The sequence below is a fragment of the Eupeodes corollae genome, chromosome 3 (assembly GCF_945859685.1).
Source record: "Eupeodes corollae chromosome 3, idEupCoro1.1, whole genome shotgun sequence".
NCBI lineage: Eukaryota > Metazoa > Arthropoda > Insecta > Diptera > Syrphidae > Eupeodes > Eupeodes corollae.
This window is the reverse complement of record NC_079149.1, coordinates 99,867,725-99,890,701: the sequence shown is the minus strand read 5'-3', so window position 1 is coordinate 99,890,701 and position 22,977 is coordinate 99,867,725. Positions and strand designations below refer to the sequence as shown.

At 31.4% G+C, this 22,977-nt stretch overlaps 1 protein-coding gene across 2 annotated transcripts in view; it reads right to left on the bottom strand.

The window, feature by feature from the left end:
• Nucleotides 1–8,076: 8,076 nt before the first annotated feature.
• LOC129951161 (uncharacterized) overlaps nt 8,077–22,977 on the bottom strand; it is a 37,965-nt gene continuing 23,064 nt past the window's right edge. Inside the window, exons 3-5 of one of the 2 annotated variants that reach the window (XM_056063183.1) lie at nt 18,520–18,667; nt 11,673–11,998; nt 8,077–8,219 (exon numbers count right to left, since the gene is read on the bottom strand). In XM_056063183.1, the coding sequence (XP_055919158.1) occupies nt 8,080–8,219; nt 11,673–11,998; nt 18,520–18,667 (614 nt within the window). In that variant the 3' untranslated portion in view covers nt 8,077–8,079. Of the gene's footprint in view, nt 8,220–11,672; nt 11,999–18,507; nt 18,668–22,977 lie in introns of both variants that reach the window. The other variant, XM_056063182.1, reaches the window with a different exon arrangement.

Sequence of the window (22,977 nt, the reverse complement as noted above, 5' to 3'; positions counted from 1 at the left end):
TCCAACTGTAGCTTTTCTTCAAGAAACACGTTTAGAATCAAAACACAAAAAATACTTCAAAAATTACAAATTTATTAGAAACGACTCGGGTGTAGGAACGGGTATTCTTATTAAAGACTCCATTAATTTCTCTAATATATCATTTAATAATAATATTATCTCAGCTACAATTATAAGTATTCAATCTAATGACAGAAACGGACATGTAGACAAAATTGCTTTAGTCTCGATTTATACTCCAGGTAATATCGGACATTCATTGCATCAGGCTTTGGACGATTTGTTTAGTGCGATTTCAGATTTTAACCATTTTATTTTTGGCGGTGATTTTAACTCCCGTCACCCACTTTGGGGTGATACAGTCACAAACCTTAATGGCAAAAATTTAGTCGACTGGTATCAGAATAACCTATTTAATGTTGATATTACATCTCCTGGTGAACCAACTTTCCCTAGGTCATCATCATGTATTGATTTCTTTTTAACTTCTCCAAGCCTGACTACCAGCCCAATCCAAATTCAAAATTCTTCTTGTATAACTTTAGATGCTATCTCCGATCACTTTTCAGTGTTACTAGTAATTCATATTATTAACTTCAATCCTATCCCTAGCATGCATGAACTCCCCAGATCATTCAAATTCACAAATTGGACTCACTGTAACAGAGATCTTGAAAGGTTAGTAAATACTAACTTACCTCCAAATGATGTAAATCTTTCAAATGCAGATATTGACAGCCATATCGATTATCTTGCAAATTCGTTAAATGCTTGTATGTTGAAGCACTCCAAAAAACAAACAATTAAGAGTTCTTATAAGAATATCAGTTCAAGCTCGCTTGACCTTATGAAAATGAGAAAGATCTGGAAAAGACAACTTAAACGGATATTTCATGCAAATGGAAATAGAATAAACCCAAATTATACCGAACTCTCTTCCCGAATTTCATGCCTTAGCAAGATAATTAAAGATAAAATCAGAATTGATCTGAACAATAACCTTCAAAGTAGGCTTCGTAATCTAAGACCATCTCCTATGGTGTTTAGGGAAATCAATAAAATAACAGGAAGACATAATAATTTAGATCCTTCGCAGTTACCAATTCTATTTAGGAACAACCAGCTTTCCACAGACTCTGAAAAAGCAGCTGCTTTTCAAAACTTCTATGGTGAAATATACTGTAACAGAAACTCATTAATTAATCCATCAGCCGCTTCTGAAATTGCTTCATTAAAAAATTCTTACCTTGCATCTCATATTAACTCATCAATTATCTCGTTCTCACCTTTTAACCGTTCAGATCAAGTCTCTTCAAATTCATTTGTTTCAACCGATTTTATAAAATCTACAATTTCGAACTTAAATAATAAAAAATCAGCTGGTCCGGATAAGTTGTCTAACTTTTTCATCAAACAATGTCAAAATCCAATTTTAACTCCCTTAACAATTTTAATAAATAACTGCATAAATAATGCATACTTTCCTAAGGCATGGAAAAAAGCTATTCTCCTGCCAATTAAGAAAAAAGGTTCTTGCAATCAAGTTGAAAATTTCAGACCAATTTCACTTCTTTCAAATCTCGGCAAAATACTTGAAAGATCAATTTTTAAACAAATAGAAGTTCATTGTGAAGACAATAATATCATACCTAACACTCAATTCGGCTTTAAAAAATATCATTCCTCCGAGCATGCCATCATGTATCTTGAAAACATTATACTTGAAAATCTGAGAAACAAGGAATGTACAGTAATGTGCTCCTTAGACCTTAAAAGGGCATTTGATTCGGTTTGGCACGACGGCCTTATTTTTAAAATGATCTCACTCAACTTTCCGTTTAATACAATTAAAATAATTGACAGTTTTCTAGCCAATAGATATTTCAAAGTCAAGATAGGTTCATCTTTTTCCGATTTGACACAAATTTGTACGGGCATCCCACAAGGATCCTTCTTGGGCCCCTTTCTATATAATATCTTCACGCACGATATACCTTCTTCATCTGGTGCATCCAAGTCCATTCAATATGCAGATGACACTTTAATTTTTGCTGCTCATGAAAGACCCCACACCGCACTTAATGCAATAAAATCTCATGCCGAACAGTTACTGAACTATTTTAACTACTGGGGTATCTCAATAAACTTCCAAAAGTCCGAGTTTATTTGTTTTAGAAATGCATCGCCAAGAGGCCACCATCTGGCGGTTAGGGAGAGTAAACTTTTAAAACTTGTTATCAACGACCACCCAATCCCTCTCAAAAAACAATTGAAATATCTGGGTATAAACATGAACGAAAAATTAAGAATGAATCCTCATGCTCGACTCTCGCTTAATAGAGCAAAAGCGGCAGCAGCCCAGTTAAAATATTTATTTAGATCAACATTTGTTGAGAAAAAAACGAAAATCCTCATGTACAAATCTCTTATCAGACCAGTGATTTCATATGGATTCTTAACATGGTTTAAAATATCACCAACGGTAGCCAAGGAGCTCCAGTTATTCGAAAGATTCATCTTGAGAGCATGTCTACACAAATATAGAAGACCTGGAGGTAAATGGTTCAGTAACTTGTCCATTTACAACGATTCCCAAATCAAGCCTCTCCTTGCATATTTAACAGAGCTAGCCATCAAAAGAATTCATACCTACAATTTTCACGAAAACCCTCTCATTAAAAATATCTATACTACGAATATCAACTTCGCTGTCGACGATAGGTACTACGCTTCTCCAATCAGCTTAGCCAATGCTTTGACATCTCAAAGTTTTATAGTTCCAGTCAACGAGTTCCTCTCTTCCTTCTACGGGAGGGGTAGCCCTAATATATATAGAGGCTAACAAAACTAAATGTAAAATAAAACTGCCGCCTGGGGTCAGATTGGACCTGGAAATTCCAAGAGTCCATGACTCTGGGGATTTGTAGGTCCTTTTTGACTCCAGGCGGCACAGAAACAGAAACAGAAACAGAAACATAAATAGAAATATAATTTCTAATTATATTTACCAAAAGTAATATACATATCCTACATATTAAATACAAATAAAAAAAAAAAATGAATTATTCATTATAAGTTAAGTTCATACCAAAATGTAATTAAAAAATATAAACAAAAATCACAAATGATATGTACATGTATATATACAAATGTAATATTAAAAACTAAGTCTGTATCTACTTCTTAAAATATTAATAAAATCTAAGAATAAAGATTTGTGGTGTCAGTTGAATCGTCCCTTGTGGAAGAATTTCTCTCTGGTCGGTTTGACTGATGCTCCCCTTTTGTTTCCTAGTTTTAAGTTTTTATCTAGTTTTAAGTCCAATGTACAAAATGAATAAGTGCCTGAGCAACACTACTTCCTTAAGTAACTCGCTTTTTAACACCAGTACAAAAAGAAACGTGTTTTAGTTCCGCTTTTTCATTATAATAGTATCTTAAGTTAAGCAAGACCAAGTCTAAGTCAGCTAAATATTTACTTTTATTTTCCTCTTAGTTTTAAGTTTACAAATGTATTAAATGTAAAAAAAAAGTCTCAATAAATATAATTGAATTGAATTGAATTGAATATCTGGGGTATGTAGGTATCTGACAGAACAGCTGATTCAACACATGGTTAAAGTTCAAGAAACTTTATCTACTGTGAACAAACCAGTTCAAAATCTTACCGCAAGCAACTTCTGCCCATTCGGAAATGAGATCGAAATTCTTCCAAACTATATCTAGGTGTTGTCACTTTATAATATTCCTCGTTTCTGTTAGGATAGTTTTCTGTTAAACGTTAATGGTTTAAAACCGGAGATTTTGCAAGTAAATTATTAATTGTATAGAGTTCCAACGGAGCCAAGAGAAAATTTAACATAGATTACAGATTAAGGTTATCTTTTATTTACTAAATTGTTATGCAACTATCAATTCATCATCATCCTATGAATTAGTTGAATTATATAATATATTTATCTTACAACAATTTTGACTTCGAAGATTAAATGTTTCTCTGCTTTTTGTGAACAGCTGAAAGTTGTTTTTATTTTTTGACAGCTATCTTAATATATCTATCCAAGTCGTTCAACAAGGTATCTGAAAATCCACCTATCCAATATACCCTATCCAACACGACATTAAACACAGCCTATGTAAAACCCAAATTGTATCTGTCCAAAGTAACAGAAAATAATTGCCATTGAGCACGTTCAGACAACATAACAGACTTCATTTGCAGTCAACTGCGTCCTTGGTACATAATTTTAACCAAGGCATCTAGTTAGTTTTTCAAGTGTCAAACATTTCAAACTCAGACTTTTTCTTCACTTAAATCTACCTTCAGTTCATTGTACAAAAACTATCAAAAACATTCTTGTCTACAAAACACTTCTTAAGGCCCAACTATAACAGGCATAAGCAAACATAAGCTTATTTCAAAAACCCAACGAAAATTCACTTATGTTTGTGAAATTACTGCGGATAGCCATAATGCAATTTTGCTCACGGATCTACATGTCAGATTTTACTTATGGGGCGAGCGACTGGGATCGCTCTTGGTTAAGTTTGCATAAGTTAACGAAAATCAGAAAAATTGAACGAAACGGAGCAAGACTCCATTATGTTCACTCGTATTGAGATTCTTTGTATTCGCACGTTTACTTATGCGCGCATAATATGCTAGCTTATGCCTATTATAGTTGGGCCTTTAGGTGCTCTTAAAGTCCAATATGATTCGTATTTTTTTTTAATGAAAGAAATAAATATTAGTTATTCCTATCCCAATTTGAAAAAAAAAACGTTAAAGGGAATTGTGCAGAGATTAATTAACTTACAGTTATAAAGTTCAGCTTGCAGTTGAATGAAAAAATCATGATCAACTGTCATTTTGACATAAGTGAACTTGACAGATAGGAAAGTGTTTCTTCGCTAACTTTTCAGTGAACTTCTAATAAAATTGATTTCATTGGAATGCAAATTTAAAGACCGTTAAATATAATTTCCGCATTTATTAAAATAAGATTTGTGTTTCCTTGTGGATAAAATGGCAAAGATTTAGTAAAAGGGGATATCAATTTTGCGGTTTCAAAAGTATAGGGCTGGAATTCTACTTCTGCCAAACTAAGTTGTTAACCCAATTTCGTTTCAGTTAGAGTCTTACATTGACGAAAATGGATCGCCTAATTACATATACAAAAAGTCAATGTTTAATGCGCTCTTTGGCCCGAAGGTGGGATTGGAACTTTCTTCTTTGAAAAAGACGATGGAACCATCAATTTGGAGTGTTATGGTAATATGATAACCGACTATTTTTTGCCTGCTATTGAAGAATGCGTCTTGGAGAATATGTGTTTTCAACATGATGGCAAATATGGCTTTATTGCAAGAGACATTTTCTGGCAGCGTAATTTCTCGTAGTGGCGATACGACTGGCCACCAAGATCATGCAATTTAACACTGCTGGACATTTTTTGTATAGCTAGTTATTATGTATTAGGTATTCTTCTCTACAACTCAGAACAGAGCATAGGCACAGCCCCGTCGGGAGGAGAGGAAGGGGGAAAAAATTGAAAGCAATGAGAAGTGTGTTTTCTTTTTTGATTATACTATATATTCATCATCACCTATTCCTACTTATTTTTAGGGGCCCACAATTTAAAATCATTCATGCATTCACAATTGGGCCCCTGTTTGCATGTTATCTACCAATCTATCAGTCACAAGCTTGCCGATTTGGGCCCCTAATTATTTTTGGCGTACATTTTTCATACAAAATTGGGCAACTTTGAACTATTGAAAGAAAGTTATAATAAATTGTTTCACTTTTCTTATTTTATTAAAATGTAATTTAAAATTTATTTTATTTTTAAAATTTTTAAAGTTAAAATAAGGGGCCCGTCAACTTTCTGTTTCTGTTTTTGTAAAGTTTCTTTTTTTCTATTTTTGTTTCTGCTGGGAACGAAATTTTCGATTCGGTTTCGGGGGACCGAAAAATCCCACCCAAACGTTTTTCAATTGTGGTTTCCGTAATATTAATTGATTATTATTTAGTATTTTGAATAAGTTGTTTACTAAACATTTTAATGATATCAAATCACTTCAAATAATTCATTTCCATGTAGAATTATTTTTTATCCATCCTCCATTTCAACTAAACGATACCCGTGAGATTTATTTGATGATTAACACTTTTTTTCGGTTCACTTTGCAAACAAAAAATTATTATTTCCGTTAACTCCAACTAATTTCATGCTATTCGTAATGAAATTAGAACGTTCAATAGTAGGCATGAACTTTGAAAAAAATGGTAAATATGCGGATATTTTTCCGTCCTGAGCCCAGAATTCCTCTCGACGGCCCTGCCTAGACATGTCGAGTACGCTGTATGTGTGAAACAAACTGGAGAATTCAACTGCCAAAGGTTTTAGAATTTGGTATCTGTCAAAAACATACATGAAGTTACCCGAGCTTAGCTTTTTACTCCATCATCTCATTTTATTCAGATGGTATAGAGGGCTTTCCGAGCTAGCTCTAATAAAGAATGAAACAGAACCCTAAAATAGCTAAAAAATAAACACTTATATTTTTTTGACATCTCGGTTTTCTGCTGTAAGTTTTCCAGTTAAAAGTGGCATTAAAAAGCATTCTGCGTGCTACGTCAAATTAGTAAATTAGCCGAAAGAAATAATACACACAAGAAACACAATTTTTTTAAAATAAAATAAAATTTATTTTCTATAAAGAACAATAAACTATAGCGAAAAACTCAAAATACATAAGTTTAACTTCTTCCATTTCTATTTGTGTTTTATGTTAACAATTTAAGATTTTTATAAAATATAAACGATTTTTTAAAAAATAACAAAAAGTACAAAAATAAATATATGTATTTATTTGTCAATAAAAATGTTAAAATAAATTAAAAACATATAAACTTTTAATTGTTTTGTTTTGTGTGTTAAAAACAAACTATAATATGTTTTAATTATTTATTATAATATTTTTATACACCACAATTATGTTTATTATTTTGTAACATTCATATTTTTTCTATTACACTAATTTATATAGTTTTGTATATATCTTAATGATACACACACACGTAGGTACTATATATAATAATATTTATAAATAATTCTTTTTATTTTTTTTTTAAGTTTCAAAAACAGTCATTTGTATTTCCTCTGAGCCTCTTAGGTTTTAATTAACTTTTTAGTTTATAAATAAAAAATAAATATCATATTTAAATATGCTTTGTTAATTTTGTTGTTCTTTTTTTCTGGTAAATGTTGGTATTTTTTAAAAAGTTCCATAATGGTATAAGATTTATAGTGTGAATATAGATAAAATTGATTTAATTAATAATGAAACAGGTGCAGTTTATTTTTTAATTTCAACATTAATATATTTATAATGTTTGTGGGTATATTGGTATTTTATATGTGCGAATGAAAATTCAATTTGAAAATACATTTTAAATCTCTTAATTTCAGAGGTTGTGATTTGTGAGATTTTAATATTTTTAGAAAATGCTTGTGTTATTCACGTAGACCCTGTATAGGTTCATATTGTATTTGTATATTAATAGTAATTGATTTTTATTGTTTAAAAATAGTTTAATAATTTGTTTTTGGTACCTTAAGGATGTGTGCGAAATAGTAAGCTTAAAAAACAATGTTTTTAGATTGATACTTTGGATATTAGACGAACATTTTTACCAGAGTTCCAGATGTGAATAAGTGAGATAAATAATTCAGAACTTTTCCAAATACAACGAGTAATGATAACGGTGAGTTATATTAATACTGCTTAAGACCTTGGACACACTGACGCCATCTCCTGTGGCGATGAAGGTGAAGAACCTGTGACGATGATGTAAATTCCCAGATCGCCTCAACTTACCAAAGGCTTATGTCAATTCAATGTTTGAAAAACGTCAAAAATATCAAAATTCATTGTGTAAGATCAGCTGGAAAAAAAACCTATTATAAATTTTACTTAAGCTATTATTTTTGCATAACTATAGATGTATATGTATATTGTTTGTTTTTATATTTTAACGGATTGACAATTTTTAATTCAATTTTGTCTGTATATTTAAAAATATTTCTGAGATTTTGAAAGTTTGGCATAGCGTTCCGGTGTTAGACTAACAGCAGACATTGGTTCAGCTAGAAAACGACCAGAACCTAGAGATCTTTTCTTTTTTGAAACCATAAAACGCTTAGCTGGATAGCCTGTAAAAGAGAAAGAGATATTACAATCGTAAAAGACAAAAATTTAAACAAGTTCACACCAACAAATATATTTGGAAAACAAAAAAAAAAAAAAACCAAATGGCGCCGTAATTGATTTGGAGCAAAATAAACGTCAATATTTTTTTTTCCTCGGCGATCAAGTACTGAATCAGAATTTGATGGGTAGACTTTACTTGTCAAATGTAAAATGATGACAGCTTCAGAAACTGTTTAAATGGAGGGCCATCGATCACAATGTTTATAAAGAAAATAGTTTTAAAATGAGAACATCAAATTTCATCAGCGATTTTGAGGATAAGTTCTCAGATACTCTACACGCACATTGCAAGCGTGTTTCAAGAGTTTTCACTGATGTTCGAACACAATTTTTAGTTTGGTGTTAAATTCAAAGGAATTTTCATTCATTATTTTCTGAAATGCGTTCTAACGTATGTACAGTACAGGACAAAATAAAGTACGCAAAGTTTGAATTGTCATGATTATGCTATACTTTATACTAGACAAAAAAAGTACGCACTTCAATTTTGTTGACAAACATGTTGTCTCAGTTTTGGGACAGTTATCAACATTGCGTAAAGAGCGTAGGTGAAATAAATCGAAATGCCGGAACATTTCAATTCAAGTTAGAAATCTTGTTGTTTTAGACAAAAAAAAACATTTATAATAGGGAAATTGTAAGAATGATTCAAAAACAAATTTAAAATACTTGGTTCGGTAAATGATAAACTTAGTCGCTGTAGAAAAAGAAAGACTAGTTCCTATGATTATCGAAAAATTATACGGGAAGTAAAAAAAATCGAATGATTTCCAGTCGTTTTATTCAAGAAAAGACTGGAGAAAATTTTTCACAAAAAACAATACGAAGGCGCTTAAAAGCAGGCCTCAAAAATAGATTTGCTCAACGCCGCCCTTTAATTCGAAAAGCGAACAAAGTTAAACGATTAGAGTTTGCAAAGAACACATCAGTAAGTCGATTTCGTTTTTTTTTGTAAGAAGTTATTTGGAGTGACCAGAGCGAATTTGATCTTTTTCTATTAACAGTTAAGCACGGTGGAGGGAGCATTATGGTCTGGGGGTGTTTCGCATAGTCAGGAACGGGAAAATTGGTTTGCATCGAGACAACAACGACAGGAGATGTCTACATTGATATTAACAATGAAAATCTGGAGGAGTCATTGCTGACGGTGGGTCTGAAAGATGTCTTCGTCTTCCAGCAAGACAAATACCCTAAGCATACGGCTAGAAAAACACAGGATTTCTTTCGTTCTTCCAAGATCAAACTGCTCGATTGGCCGGCCCAATCACCAGGTTTGAATCCAATCTTGAATTTGTGGTCTATTTTGGACTCCAACCTCGAAAAGGGGGAAGTTACGAATCGCGACAACTTATTTGACACCATGCGGACATCCTGGGAAAATATTGATCCCCAACATTTGAAAAATCTCTTGGAAAGTATGCCAAGGCGTCTACAAGCTGTTATCGAGGCTAAAGGAGGGCATACGAATTATTAAATAAGTTCAATTCCAACTTTTTATTGATTGCGTACTTTATTTTGTCCTATATAAAAAAATTAAATTTTGATTGATTTAAATATTTCTGTATCAATTTTAATTTGTTTAACAAGTATTAAATTGGAAAACATGAAATAAAAAATTAATTTTCGATATTTTTTTTTTATTATTAGCTTATTAATTGTCATCCATTGTAGCACCAACACACAAATTACATCGGTGCGTATTTATTTTGTCCCTTACTGTATGTATATTGAGGATTGTGAATTAACGTTTGAAAAATTGCACGGAACAATCTTCGTTAGATATCATACGATTAGACACATTTAAAGTAAAATGGTTGTCAAAGTTTTAAGTGTACGAAATTAGGAATTGCTGCTCAAGAAAGGTGATAGCTGGACAAAACCAAAATATTTTGAACTACGTATTTAGAATAAAACAACATCTGCAGAAGCAAAGGAAAATGAAAGCTCTTATGAACCTGGCTCAAAATTATATTTGTGTAGTACTAAGACTTATTTAATTTGATGATAATATGTTCAAAAGAAGTGTTTGGTAACCTTTATGATTTTAGAACTCACCAGGTTATAACAAATTGTTATTTCATTTTAGTAGGTCCCATTTCAAAGCCATTATTTAACATTTGTTTAAAAATGGTGGAAAAGGTTCGTTTACGAACTATGTTAGATTCGTTCAGTTGATATATATTAAACAATATTAGGCGTTTTCAATTTAAACTCAAAGCAGGGTACTGAACAGAGCTTGAGCAAGACATTTCCAATGTATTTATGAAACATACTGGAGAACTCAACTGTCAAAAGTATTAAACGGTGACAGTTGTGTCTTTCATTTTACACAAAACAATCGTGAAGTCGGCCACACTCAACTTTTTATTCCTATGCTCGGCCATTTTATTCGGAGTTCATAGGGCGCTCTCCGAGCTAGCATTAAACACAATCCGAAAATTCTGATAATACATTGTGTATATCTAATTAAGAAATTGACACAGATATTTTTTTGACAGCTTCCTTCTCTGCTCTGAGCTTAAAAATAGTAAAAACAATAATTGCAATCACTGAAACTAAGATAATTTAAGTATACAAATTGAAATTAGTAAATGCATTTTTCTTGCTTGTTAAGTGTTTTTCAAACAAGATTTGAAATCTTTGGCTTTGACATTTCATTAAGAGGAGTATTCGCTTGCAATTGTCAATAATGTTGTCTAAATTTATTCAAATTGAGAGGTTTCAATCAAATGAACTTTTTGTTTAGTGCTCTTATAATGTGTAAGTGTTATTTAGAAAAGTCTAGTACCTATTTGGCAAACAAATATGTTACATATAGTGTTAGCTGCCACTTTGACAACTTTGACATAAGCTCTTACTTTTTTCTTTATGAAAGCATTTTTGCTAAAACAATTTGATTTTAAAATTAGTAAGAAACAGTTAAAAAAAATCAATCAAGAGGTTTCTTTGGTACCCTATTATTTAAGGAAGGGAAAAGCAATGTTTTTCGACTAATTTACTACTGAAATAAGAAAACCTAGTTTCATTCTGTGTGATTGTAAAATTTCAGATTCAATTTTATATTTTTGAGAACAAAAAGTTAAACGTCGAAATATTGTTAAAAATGAGTATCAGGGGGGCCAAACGTCAAACAAAAAAATCAAAACGCATAAAGTGATGTCTTCTGGCGGTCACAGCAGCTGCTCTACTCTGTATGACCTGTCAAAACTAAAAATAAAATAAAATTCAATTAAGTTTTAAATTTAAAATTATTAAATAAAAAATGTGAAAAAATAATTGCATTAATTTTAATTTATAATACGCAGTTCGATGTATGGATGTTGTTTAAAATGTAATTATAAATAAAAATAAAGTAAAACCTTTCATGTTAATCTTGTATCAAACTTTATACTTACGATTAATTCCATATTTATGTTCCCGAGCGATTTCATACTTTGGCATAGCATCTAAGTTATAAGGAACCCCATAGTAGTCAACAATTGATGGCTCAACCCACGGGCTGCTAATGTCGTTATCGTCATTATTTTGGTATTCATAGTTGTTGTTGTTGTTCATGTTCATGCTTTGGGTGTTGGGATAATAGGATTTTGCTGATGGGAAATATGTTTCAGGAATGGTGTAGGTGTCTGGTTCAGATTCCTTGCGTGAACGTTCACCAGCTTCGACAAGAGCAACCAAGGCTAACATATCAGCAGGGGTGAGTTTTGATTCACGTTTCAAACTGAAAATCGAGTACAATAAAAGTATTTAACCTGATGATCATCACAAAGTTAAGCAAGAAAATATTTACTATAGAAAATGGTTGTTTGTCGTCTGTAATATAATACGTAACACACACATTATAGATGTATTTTATATGTACAGTAAATTATTTTCCAAGAGTTTGTCACTCTAAGGAACGCAATGGTTTCATATTAATCTTCATGAATAATTTATAATAATTTTTGTTCTTTTTTATTTTGTTGCAGAAAAAAGGGTAGTTTCGTACTCGAATCGAAACCCCGCAGCCACATCCAACAAAATCAACTTTGACTTCGAGTGATGCTCAAAAAACCGGGTAAATAGTTGATTATACACACGTACTGTACACGTTGATGGTGAAAAATGAGACAACCAGAGGATCCTATTTGAATAATTTCGTAGGCATTGAATAACGGCGCATTGCTGTCATTTGTCATTTGTCGGGCGCCATTATGTGTCCCTTGCAATCAGTAAGGGGCATTCTTATTTCTTTCTTTGTTTAGCTTTTGGTACTTTCGAATAGTTTTCTACTTGAATACACTTTGATTGTGGGTATAGACATAATTTGAATTTTAATGGAGATGGAGATGAGATGATGGAACACGAAGATATTATGATATTATAATCAAAGGATTGTAAATTATTTCTATCCTAGGCTATGAAACTTTTGAAGTTAAGAAAGTTTGAAGATATAACCCAAAACTTTTAAGTAGCATCTAGTTACCATCTATTTTTTGTTGCTTCTCTTTGCCTTAGGTAACACGTAAAAGTGGATGGAGATGGAGACCTTAACTAAGTTTGAGTGCGACAATTGTGTCTAACGCATGCAATGTTTATAATTGGGGTATAATATTGACACACTAGATATAGAAAGCTAGTCGATACTTCTTCTTGTACAAAGTTCCCCTTAAAAGTGATGCCACCTCTTAAGTTACTAGCCCTTTTGTAGGTGGGGAAAATTATAGTTAGTTTTCAAACTCCGTCGCCAAAGAAACTATATGCATCCATTGTTTTAAAGTTTGACAAAATGAAGCAAGTACAAAAATCGGGTCCAGAAGTTTCATATTAACGCTGAACTTTTAGAGGGGCTGGCACAGTTAAGGAATAGATAACACCAACGTGAAGTTGGCTACTAGCAGTCTCAATATCTAGTAGGCCAATGGGTAATAAGGCGGTGTTCGCATTTAACTCTTTTTCTTCTTCGTATTTATTACAAAATAAAAAAATCTGTTGTGGAATCGCCTAATATGTTTGGTAATGTTACATTTGTGATAATCATCATCATCATCTGTCATCAAATTCAAATTTTCATCTATGTGTGTTATTACACTCAAGGCCCAACCATAATAGGCATAAGCTAGCATATGTGCGCATAAGTAAACGTGCGAATATAAAGAATCTCAATACGAGTGAAAATAATGGAATCTAGCTCCGTTTCGTTCAATTTTTCTCAGTTTCGTTAACTTAACCACACTTAAGCAAGAGCGATCCCAGTCGCTCGCCGCATAAGTAAAATCTGACATGTAGATACGTGAGCAAAATTGCATTATGGCTATGCAGTAATCTCGCAAACTTAAGTGAATTTTCGTTGGATTTTTGACATAAGCTTATGTTTGCTTATGCTTATTATAGTTAGGCCTTCAGACTTTTTGCATATTTTCTTTTGAACACTCATCCCACTCGGATGTTTTTCGGTTGAGTGTTTTTGACACTCCTCTTTAATTTGTTGTTCTCATCTCAACCGATGAAGAAATGTTGTTAGATGTGTGAGACCTTTGTAATGATGATTTAAAAATGTCCAAAAAACTATGGAATTGAATTTAAATCTAGAGAGAATCTGACAAAAGAACGACAAAATCGAATGTAAAACCTTCGTTTCAAATTATATAAGTATCAATGAAGACTCTTTTAACCTGCTTTTGTAGTTCATTGAAAACGACATTAAAAAAATAAAATTTTGAGAGATGCAATATCGCCATCGCTTATTTACTCAAAAACACTAGAAAGAATAATAAAGCAACACCAATGAACAAAGAAAGGCAAGAAAAAGAAATGTCAAAAACCATTCAAGACAATCCTGAACGAAGAACTCTGCTGGTTGAGACCTTTTAAAGTGTTTGCATTTCACCTACTTTCTCTTTTGCACTTGTTTGTGTCTTTCTAAAAACGTCTGAGTATAATAACACACTATTGCAATATTTCACAGTGGAAGTTTAAATTTAAGATCAGCTGAACCTAAACTTAAGTTTAAATTTGAAGTTCAACTCCTCTAGTTTCACAGTGTGCACTGAACTTCAGTTCAATTGAACGTTGTTTAATTAAATTGTATAAAAATAGTTTGGTAGCATTGTAAGTCATGTGACGTAATGTAAGCAATACGTAGCTGTTCATAGTTTTTTCTTTCTCTCTCTGAAGCGAGGAACACGTGAAACAGCAACAGATATTTTGTGTTTTGTTGATAATCGGGGAAAATTTATTTATTTATTTTTTTTATAATGAAGTTCAGTATTTTGTTTTTTCTTTTTTTTCAATAAATTTTATATTTGTTAAAATGAAAAAAATCCTGTTGATAATATAGGAAACCTTCTTTTCCATACAACATAATTCTTGTTCAACATAATTTCTTGTTCTTATCTGCATAATCAAGGTTTAAACGAAAGTGTAAAACCGAATAAATTGTTGAACTGAAGTTTAAACCAAAATCGAAGTTTAAACTTCTACTGTGAAACTGGGGGTAAGTAAGGTGATCACAAAAATATATTCAAGTTTTGGTATCACTTAAGAAGAAAACCATTGATTTCATAACGACGTCCAATTTTGTGAAGAGCAATAATTATAATTTTACAATTAAAAAATATTTTCAACAATTTCACAAGCCAACAAGTGACGGATAGATCTGCTGTCAAATTACATTTAAACTGTTCCGAACCTTACCAAGTCTATTTCCACAAATGAAAAATCAATGAATGAAGAAAAATTATTACTAAAGGGCCTTGCACATAAGAGCGAACAACGAATGAACGAATGGACGAACAAACGTGATTCAATGGATTTCAAAAAGTCAATTTCCAACAAAAACACATTTAAATTATAAGAAACCAATTGACACTATTGTATGGATAGTAAAATTTGCATTTAGTTCTTTAAAACAGGAACATTTTGTAAACATTTTGGTAGTAACGCATTGCAGTGTAGTTGCTATGAACTGTCAAACTCTATTCGCGTTCCACATACCATCCACACTGCAATGATAACCTCAACATTATACCACTCTCGTTTTGTTTTTGTGTGAAAGATCATGGTTGAGGAAAATATGGAGAAAAGGGTAATTCAATTCGTCACAGTCTGCGAAAAGAAATAAAGCTCTTGTGAAAGAAAATTCAAAACATGCGAACATCTACAGTTCGAAGTTCGTAGCTCATGTACAAGATGCTTAAAAGAGTTAAGGAATTACTGATAATCTAGCAATAGGTCTGTAATTTCTTTCACAATTTTTCAAAATAGAAGATGATAGACCATCAGGGACTGGTTTACAAGTATCGTCAATATAAAATACTAATATTTCAAAGTTGTCAGTATTAATTAATTTGTAAGTCCAGTCCAGATAAAAAATTTGTAAATCAGTACCTGGTTTTTCAAAGCACGATTTACTTTTTGTATGTTTGGATTTAGTTTTTCAGGTTGATCAAAAATTTGTTCAATACCGAGACTTCAAAAACTTAAACACATCTGACTTAGTGCGTGATTTTGAATGCGTAGAATAAAACTCACTGTACCATATGCAAAATGTAAATGATCAAGTCAGGTTCTTACGGCAAAACGTCAATCAGCTTTTTGAGAGGCATGTCCCTATTGAAACCCTTCTCGTAAGGCATAGGGCTCCACCTTGGCTGAATAGCAACATCTCTGCTCTGATGTCACGACGAGATGAAGCCTACAGTCAATGTATTGCAGACTACGTAATCAAGTTGTCGTAATGGTCAGAACGGCAAAAAGGCTTTAATATGAAAAAAAACTTGGTTCTTTAACCTCTGGCAAAAAATGATGGAAAGACCTGCCTAAAATCGGTATTGGCAAACAATCTAAAAAGGCTGTTGGTGACGTCGATTGTGATGCACTCAACAAAAAGTTTACGTCCATTCCCTTAAAGGTTGCTTCACCCGTTAATTTCCTTACTGAGGAGGAACAAACAGCTATCAACAGCTCTCTGAGTTCTATAAGAGTACAAGGAGGAACAAACTGCTATCAACAGCTCTCTGAGTTCTATAAGAGTACAATAATATCGATTAAATCTAATGCTACTGGCCTGGACCAAATGGACCCTAAGTTCTTGAGACTACTGCTTCCATATATACTGCGCTATATAACCTACATATTTAACAGCATATTGCCTACTTCGTTTCCTTTAGAATGGAAGAAGGCTTAGATTACTCCCATACCCAAAAAGCAAACAGGTACTGCTACAGAATTTTGGCCGATTGCCATTCTTCCGTTTCTTTTGTAGGTGTTTGAAAAAACTATTCTGGGGCAGATCCAAAAATATCTTACAATCAACAACCTGTTGAGTACCTGCAAATCAGCCTTACTTTTTCTCATGTTCCATTGCTAACACTGTTAAATTATTCAAAGGCTTTTGATACTGTTAACCACTCAATTCTTTGTAGAAAGCTGCGAATTAACTTTGGGTTTTCTTTAGAGTCCTTTAAGCTTATTCATTCGTATCTCAGTGGAAGGCAACAATGCGTGGTAGCCAATGGACACTCGTCCACATTTCGTAATGTTTTGAGTGGAGTGCCACAGGGATCTATTCTTGGACCAATCCTCTTTTCACTTAACATAAATGAGTAACGACAAATTGCTAAACATTGTTTAATTCATCTTTATGCTGATGATGTGCAGCTCCTGATAAGTCGACCTTTTGGGGCTAAAAATGATGCTCAGCATTTCACAGTGGTCAAAAAAGAACGATCTCCGCCTTAACCCTGTCAAATCAACATCCCTCCCCATCTATCGCAAAAACTTTAATCTATCGGCTTTAAACCTGTTGAAACTTGAAGACGAAACCATTGAATATTTTAGAGCTGCTAGAAACCTAGGAGTAGTATTCAATCGCACTCTTACTTGGGATGACCACCTTAATAGTGCCATTGGTAAAGTCTATTGAAGTCTCCGCCTTTTTCAAGTCACTCCAAATTTCATCCCGATCAAAACTAAACTGGTACTTGCTAGGACCCTTATACTATCAATTGTGCTGTATGGTTGTGAAATCTTTTGTAAACTAGACTGTGTGACTAGCCGCTTGAACGTGAGAACAGGCAGGTAAGGTAAACATTTTTTATTTGTTTCTTATTTTTTATTCTGACATGGTACAGCTTTTTGAATTTCAGTAACACTTCACTTTAAGTGTCTTTACGCTTGCTAGTCGATCGGTAATGACCACCATACATATGTATATACGTAATTGGCAAAAAGTGGATGCATTTGAATTATTTAATTAAGTTTAAAACATTTTAAGATTCCTTTTTATTGAACTAATATTGTATGACACTTCTGCGTTTGACAGGTGTCAAATATCAGCACTATCAACAAATTGAATGTCCCTAATCTTTATCTACTAACTTTCGTCTTAATTCTATAAATAGATTCTTAATTAAAATTCGTCTGTTTCAAAAATGAATGTTTCAAAGCTAAGTACCTACTTTTAACTTTAATTAATTATTATTTTTGACGTATAGAGAAATATTCCTGCACTTTAAGTCAAAGAAAATACATAAAAGCAAATGAATCTCTTACTCCTACATAAATGCCTTGGCATATCCTTTGTAAAGGTACTTGAGTTCGTGGCAGTAATTATTATTTTTTTTTTGTAAACATTTAATTAACTCTTTTTATAAACTCAATTTAAAATTCAACGAGTTTAAATAGTTTTAATTTTTGTATGTAGCTTAAATCGGGTTGTGTTGAGAGAGAGAAAATAAAGAGAATTATTTTTCAAGCTAGATAATTATTTTTGAACTTTTCATTATAAACACCTGCGTCATTTTTGAGGAATTATAAAGTATCTGTTTAGTTCATATACATACATCAGCACATCCACCTAACCCACGCACTTCTATGGATACTCGTAGAGCAGAGTTTTCAGAGTTTTTGAACGAGCAATAAAATCTATCCTTATAAATTATGCCATTGCATGCTTTGTTGATTAATTTAATTGGACAGCAAAGCATTAATGTGAGAAAAAAACACCTTTTTCAACGAAATTAAATTTTAACTAGAAGTAACCGTCAGGACATGTCTCTGCCATAATTATTTTGTCTTTTTAAACCGTTTTTAGTACAGTAAAAAGGGCAAAAAGGATCAGCATTGTCGCGTCTCGTCACCGAAACGTGCTCTGAAGTGGAATTTAAACAATCAAAAAAATAGAGTCCTTTTAAAAGGAGGATGTACAGGGCAAAATAACAAAAGAAGGATGCAAACAAAAACTCTTACCGCATATCATACTTGTTAAGTTTATTGTTGGAACGCTTCTTTCGGTCTCCGTAATAACGACTCGAGTACTGAAGAGGCATTGCAAATGGTTCCAAATATGCTTCTGAATTAAGAATATTCTGAAGGTTATCGTATCCTTTATTGTTGCTTCGGTATTGACCTGTAAATAAAAACAATATACACATTGAATGAAATAATCAAGAAAGATAAATTAATGATATGCAAAACGAGAGAAAGAAATTACAAAAAGGAGTAAAGAATCGGTTTTTAAGGATAATGGGCGAGGATTGATGGAAACGAGAGGTCCTTATTTGGCTACCAATGTTCATATAAATAATTAAAAGTTGACCTCGAGTAGTGCATCGAATTTTAATGGTTTAGCTTGACAAATGAGCTAATTTTTTTTTGATTAATTAATATTTTATCGTTTTTTGCTTTAAAAATACTTTCTTTAAGAATATATAGGGTTTTTCAATAAAAGGTTTTAATTAGATATTACAAAAGTGGTTTTAAGAAAAATTAATTTATTTAATTTTAACTTAATAAATAGACAATATTTAATTTGTTAACTTCCCATAGGAAGTTATTGTAATGGGTCCGATTTGTCAAATTGAAAATTTTGACATTTCTCGACGTTTCAAGGTCCCTAGAGTCGAAATAAAAGATTTTTAGAAAGATGTCTGTGCGTGCGTGTGTACGTACGTTTGTACGTCCGTACGTCCGTACGTCCGTATGTCCGTACGTCCGTACGTCCGTACGTCCGTACGTTCGCGACGTTTTTTTCGTTGTCCATAGCTCAAGAACCAGAAGAGATATCGACTTCAAATAAATTTTGTTATACAGATAATAAGGCAGAAAGATGCAGAAAGGGCTCTCAAGAAAATTGCGTGGGTGGTTTTTTTACTATAGCAGTTTGAAAAAATGGTGAAAATTTTGGTTAACCCTAAATATCTTACGAACCAAAAACGCTAAAGACTTGAATTAAATTTTATATAATAGATTGTAACGTGATACCAAACAGGTATATTTTTTGAAAAAAATCAATATAACGGTTTTTTTTAAATCAATAAAACTGAAAAAAAAAAATTTGTCACCTCCAAAATTTTACGACCGAAATATGATTTTATCTCTAAAGCAATTTTGTGCAACGAAGAATAATGTTTTTGACATCTGATAAAATTTTGAGAAAAATCTAATTGACAGTTTTTTTATAAAAAATAAAAATCTAAAAAAAAACATTATTCAAAGTTCGTAAAAATTGAATATCGATTCAAATATCTTTTCAAAAACTTGAAATTAAGGCTTCAATTTTATTTTATCTTATAAGAAATATTGTTTTCAACATTCTGAAAAATTTTGAGAAAAATCGAATTGACAGTTTTTTTTACAAAAAATAAAAACCTAAAAAAAATATTTATAAAAGTTGGTAAAAATTGATTTTCGACTCGAATATCTTTTCAAAACTTTGAGATATTGGCTTTAATTTACTTTTATCTTTCAAAAAATTTTGTTGTCAACATACAATTAAAGTTTGAAAAAAATCGAATTGACAGTTTTTTTTACAAAAAATAAAAACCTAAACAAAAAATTTATAAAAGTTGGTAAAAATTGATTTTCGACTCAAATATCTTTTCAAAACTTTGAGATATTGGCTTTTATTTACTTTTATCTTTCAAAAAATCTTGTTGTCAACATTTAGTTAAAGTTTGAAAAAAATCGAATTGACAGTTTTTGTACATAAAATTAAAACCTAAAAAAAAAAATTTATAAAAGTTGGTAAAAATTGATTTTCGACTCAAATATCTTTTCAAAACTTTGAGATATTGGCTTTAATTTACTTTTATCTTTCAAAAAATCTTGTTGTCAACATTCAGTTAAAGTTTGAAAAGAATCGAATTGACAGTTTTTTTACAAAAAATAAAAACCTAAAAAAAAAATTATAAAAGTTGGTAAAAATTGATTTTTGACTCAAATATCTTTTCAAAACTTTGAGATATTGGCTTTAATTATCTTTTAACTTTCAAAAAATCTTGTTGTCAACATACAATTAAAGTTTGAAAAAAATCGAATTGATAGTTTTTTTACAAAAAATAAAAACCTAAAAAAAATAATTTATAAAAGTTGGTAAAAATTGATTTTCGACTCAAATATCTCTTTAAAAATTTTAAGTATTGGCTTTAAAGTAATTTTATCTCATAAGAAATATTGTTGGTAAAATTTTTAAAAAATCGAATTGACAGTTTTTTTTTACAAAAAATAAAACTCTAAAATAAAACAATACCAAGTTTTACTTGGTAAAAATTTACTTTCGTCTCAAACAGCTTTTCAAAACTTAAAAATATTGGCTTGAAACTTATTTTATTTCACAAAAAATATTGTTTTCGATATTCAGTAATTTTAATATAAAAATCCAACAGTCCGTTTTTTCATAAAAAATAAAATCTACCAAAAATAGTACGCAAATTTGGTAAAAATTGTTACGAGTACATAAAGACAAACTTTTAAGCAAGACAAATCGACAGACGGGATGGGAAGTTATCAGTGTGGGTCGCATCCCAGCCTCTTTTTTTTTTTTTTTATGTTTTTCATTTTGTAAATTAAAACTGAATGACATAATAAATGAATGAATGGGCTCGTTCGTAGATAATGGTATAATTATGTGTAATTCTTTGATGGCACTATATTTGTGGACACATTAACTTTTTGTAAATAACAATCAAGTATTAGAGTTTATGTTTAATTCCACATTTAATTTAAAAAAAATTGCAAAGAAGCGTAGCCAACTCAAAAATTGATATTATACTAAGCAATATTGAAAACCTAAATGAGAAGTAAGATTTTTATTTTCTTAAACCTTAATCTTATTTTTGAAGACTTGCCAAAATACTTTTAGTCCTACTAGAGTTAATACGGAAACGTCACGGAATTTTGAAGTAATATTCAAAAATTGATTATTAAAATTAATAGATTATATGTTGATGCTTCAAAAACGTAACCAACACCAAATAATGTTTTTTTTTTTTATTAAGATTCTGACGACAGAGTTTTTATTTATGTTGCGTTTTTGTTTTACCCAAGTTTGGTTGTAGAAAAACATAAAATTCCTTAAAATACAGTACACAGTAATAAGTATAAGCTCTTATTGAAAAATGAAAAATACTAGACAACAAACCACTTATCATACTCTACGAACATGCCTTCGATATGGCATGATTGGAATTTTTCTTTTTTAGTTCAGAACAGAGCTCGAATTGTCAAAAAAAAATTGTGTTTCTTTTTGAGCTCCGATCGTTCAGAGCTTCAAATTCTTTTTTAGTTCTGATCATGTTCAAAACGCAGAGTAAACGGAGTAAAATGCTGAACACAATTTGATATTTGAAAGCCGGGAAATTAAAAAAAAATCATTGTCAAAACAAGAGACTCGAGTGAACGTCAAAATTCTATCCGTAGTTGGATGATATTTCTACTTTTATTTGCAGGAAAGAGTTTGTAATAGTGTATTTTTGGTATTCTATAAATAGTAGGTATAGTAAATAATTCCCAAGAAAACGCATAGACAGTAGCCAGATTTGTGTATTTAAAAATTGGCACAACTGAAAGAAGATCTGTCAGAATAATAATAAAAGAAAACACACAAATAGAAGAAAATTTGGTGAAAATAAAAAGTTAAATTTAACTTCAGCAAAAAAAAACTAATAAAATGGACAATTTTCAAGAAGAAATGGTAGAAATTGAGATTCTATAAAAATAGTTAATTTAACAATTGCAGCTTTCACATAAAATAAAAACTTCAAGAAGGGGGTTTGTTCGTAGACTACTACATTAACATGTGGTATTGAAGCGAGTGTGAAGCTCGTCTCTATTCTTAATAACTTAATCAATTCCGATCGGGAGAAACATCGAAACACCATTTGCATTTTAAGAAAGTGCTGTCAAACTTAATCATTTTTAAATCTTTTTGTGCGGTGGAAACACCAAACAGATTTATGTAATCTAAACCTTAAAACACAAAACTTAATTATCTTTTCTATTCTTGCAAAATAAGCCCGTTAGTCTATTTTTATTAACAAAACTAAATAATATCAACAGTAACAGATTGTTTTTTTTTTGTTCGCCAATGAAAAACACCTGATTCCAAATGCAAAACTAGTCAACGAACATTGCCATCGAGATACGAATGCAATATCAATCGTATCAACATTTGAGAACGAAATCACATAAGATCCATTCGAGACTCGTATAATAGTCAAAAACCCCATCCCTAGTAAGATTCTACTCTAACTTTAATCGCTAGTATTCATACTATGGATATTGGTTTTGTTATACGTGTAAAATCCTAATATACTATTGATAGATTTTCCAACAAAACACGGGTTGTATTTGTAATATGTGCAAAATCATATTTCATGAAAAATAGTATCAAAACCATGTTCTTTGGTCATTTCAAATGGCAACCTGGAAAGTGGTGTC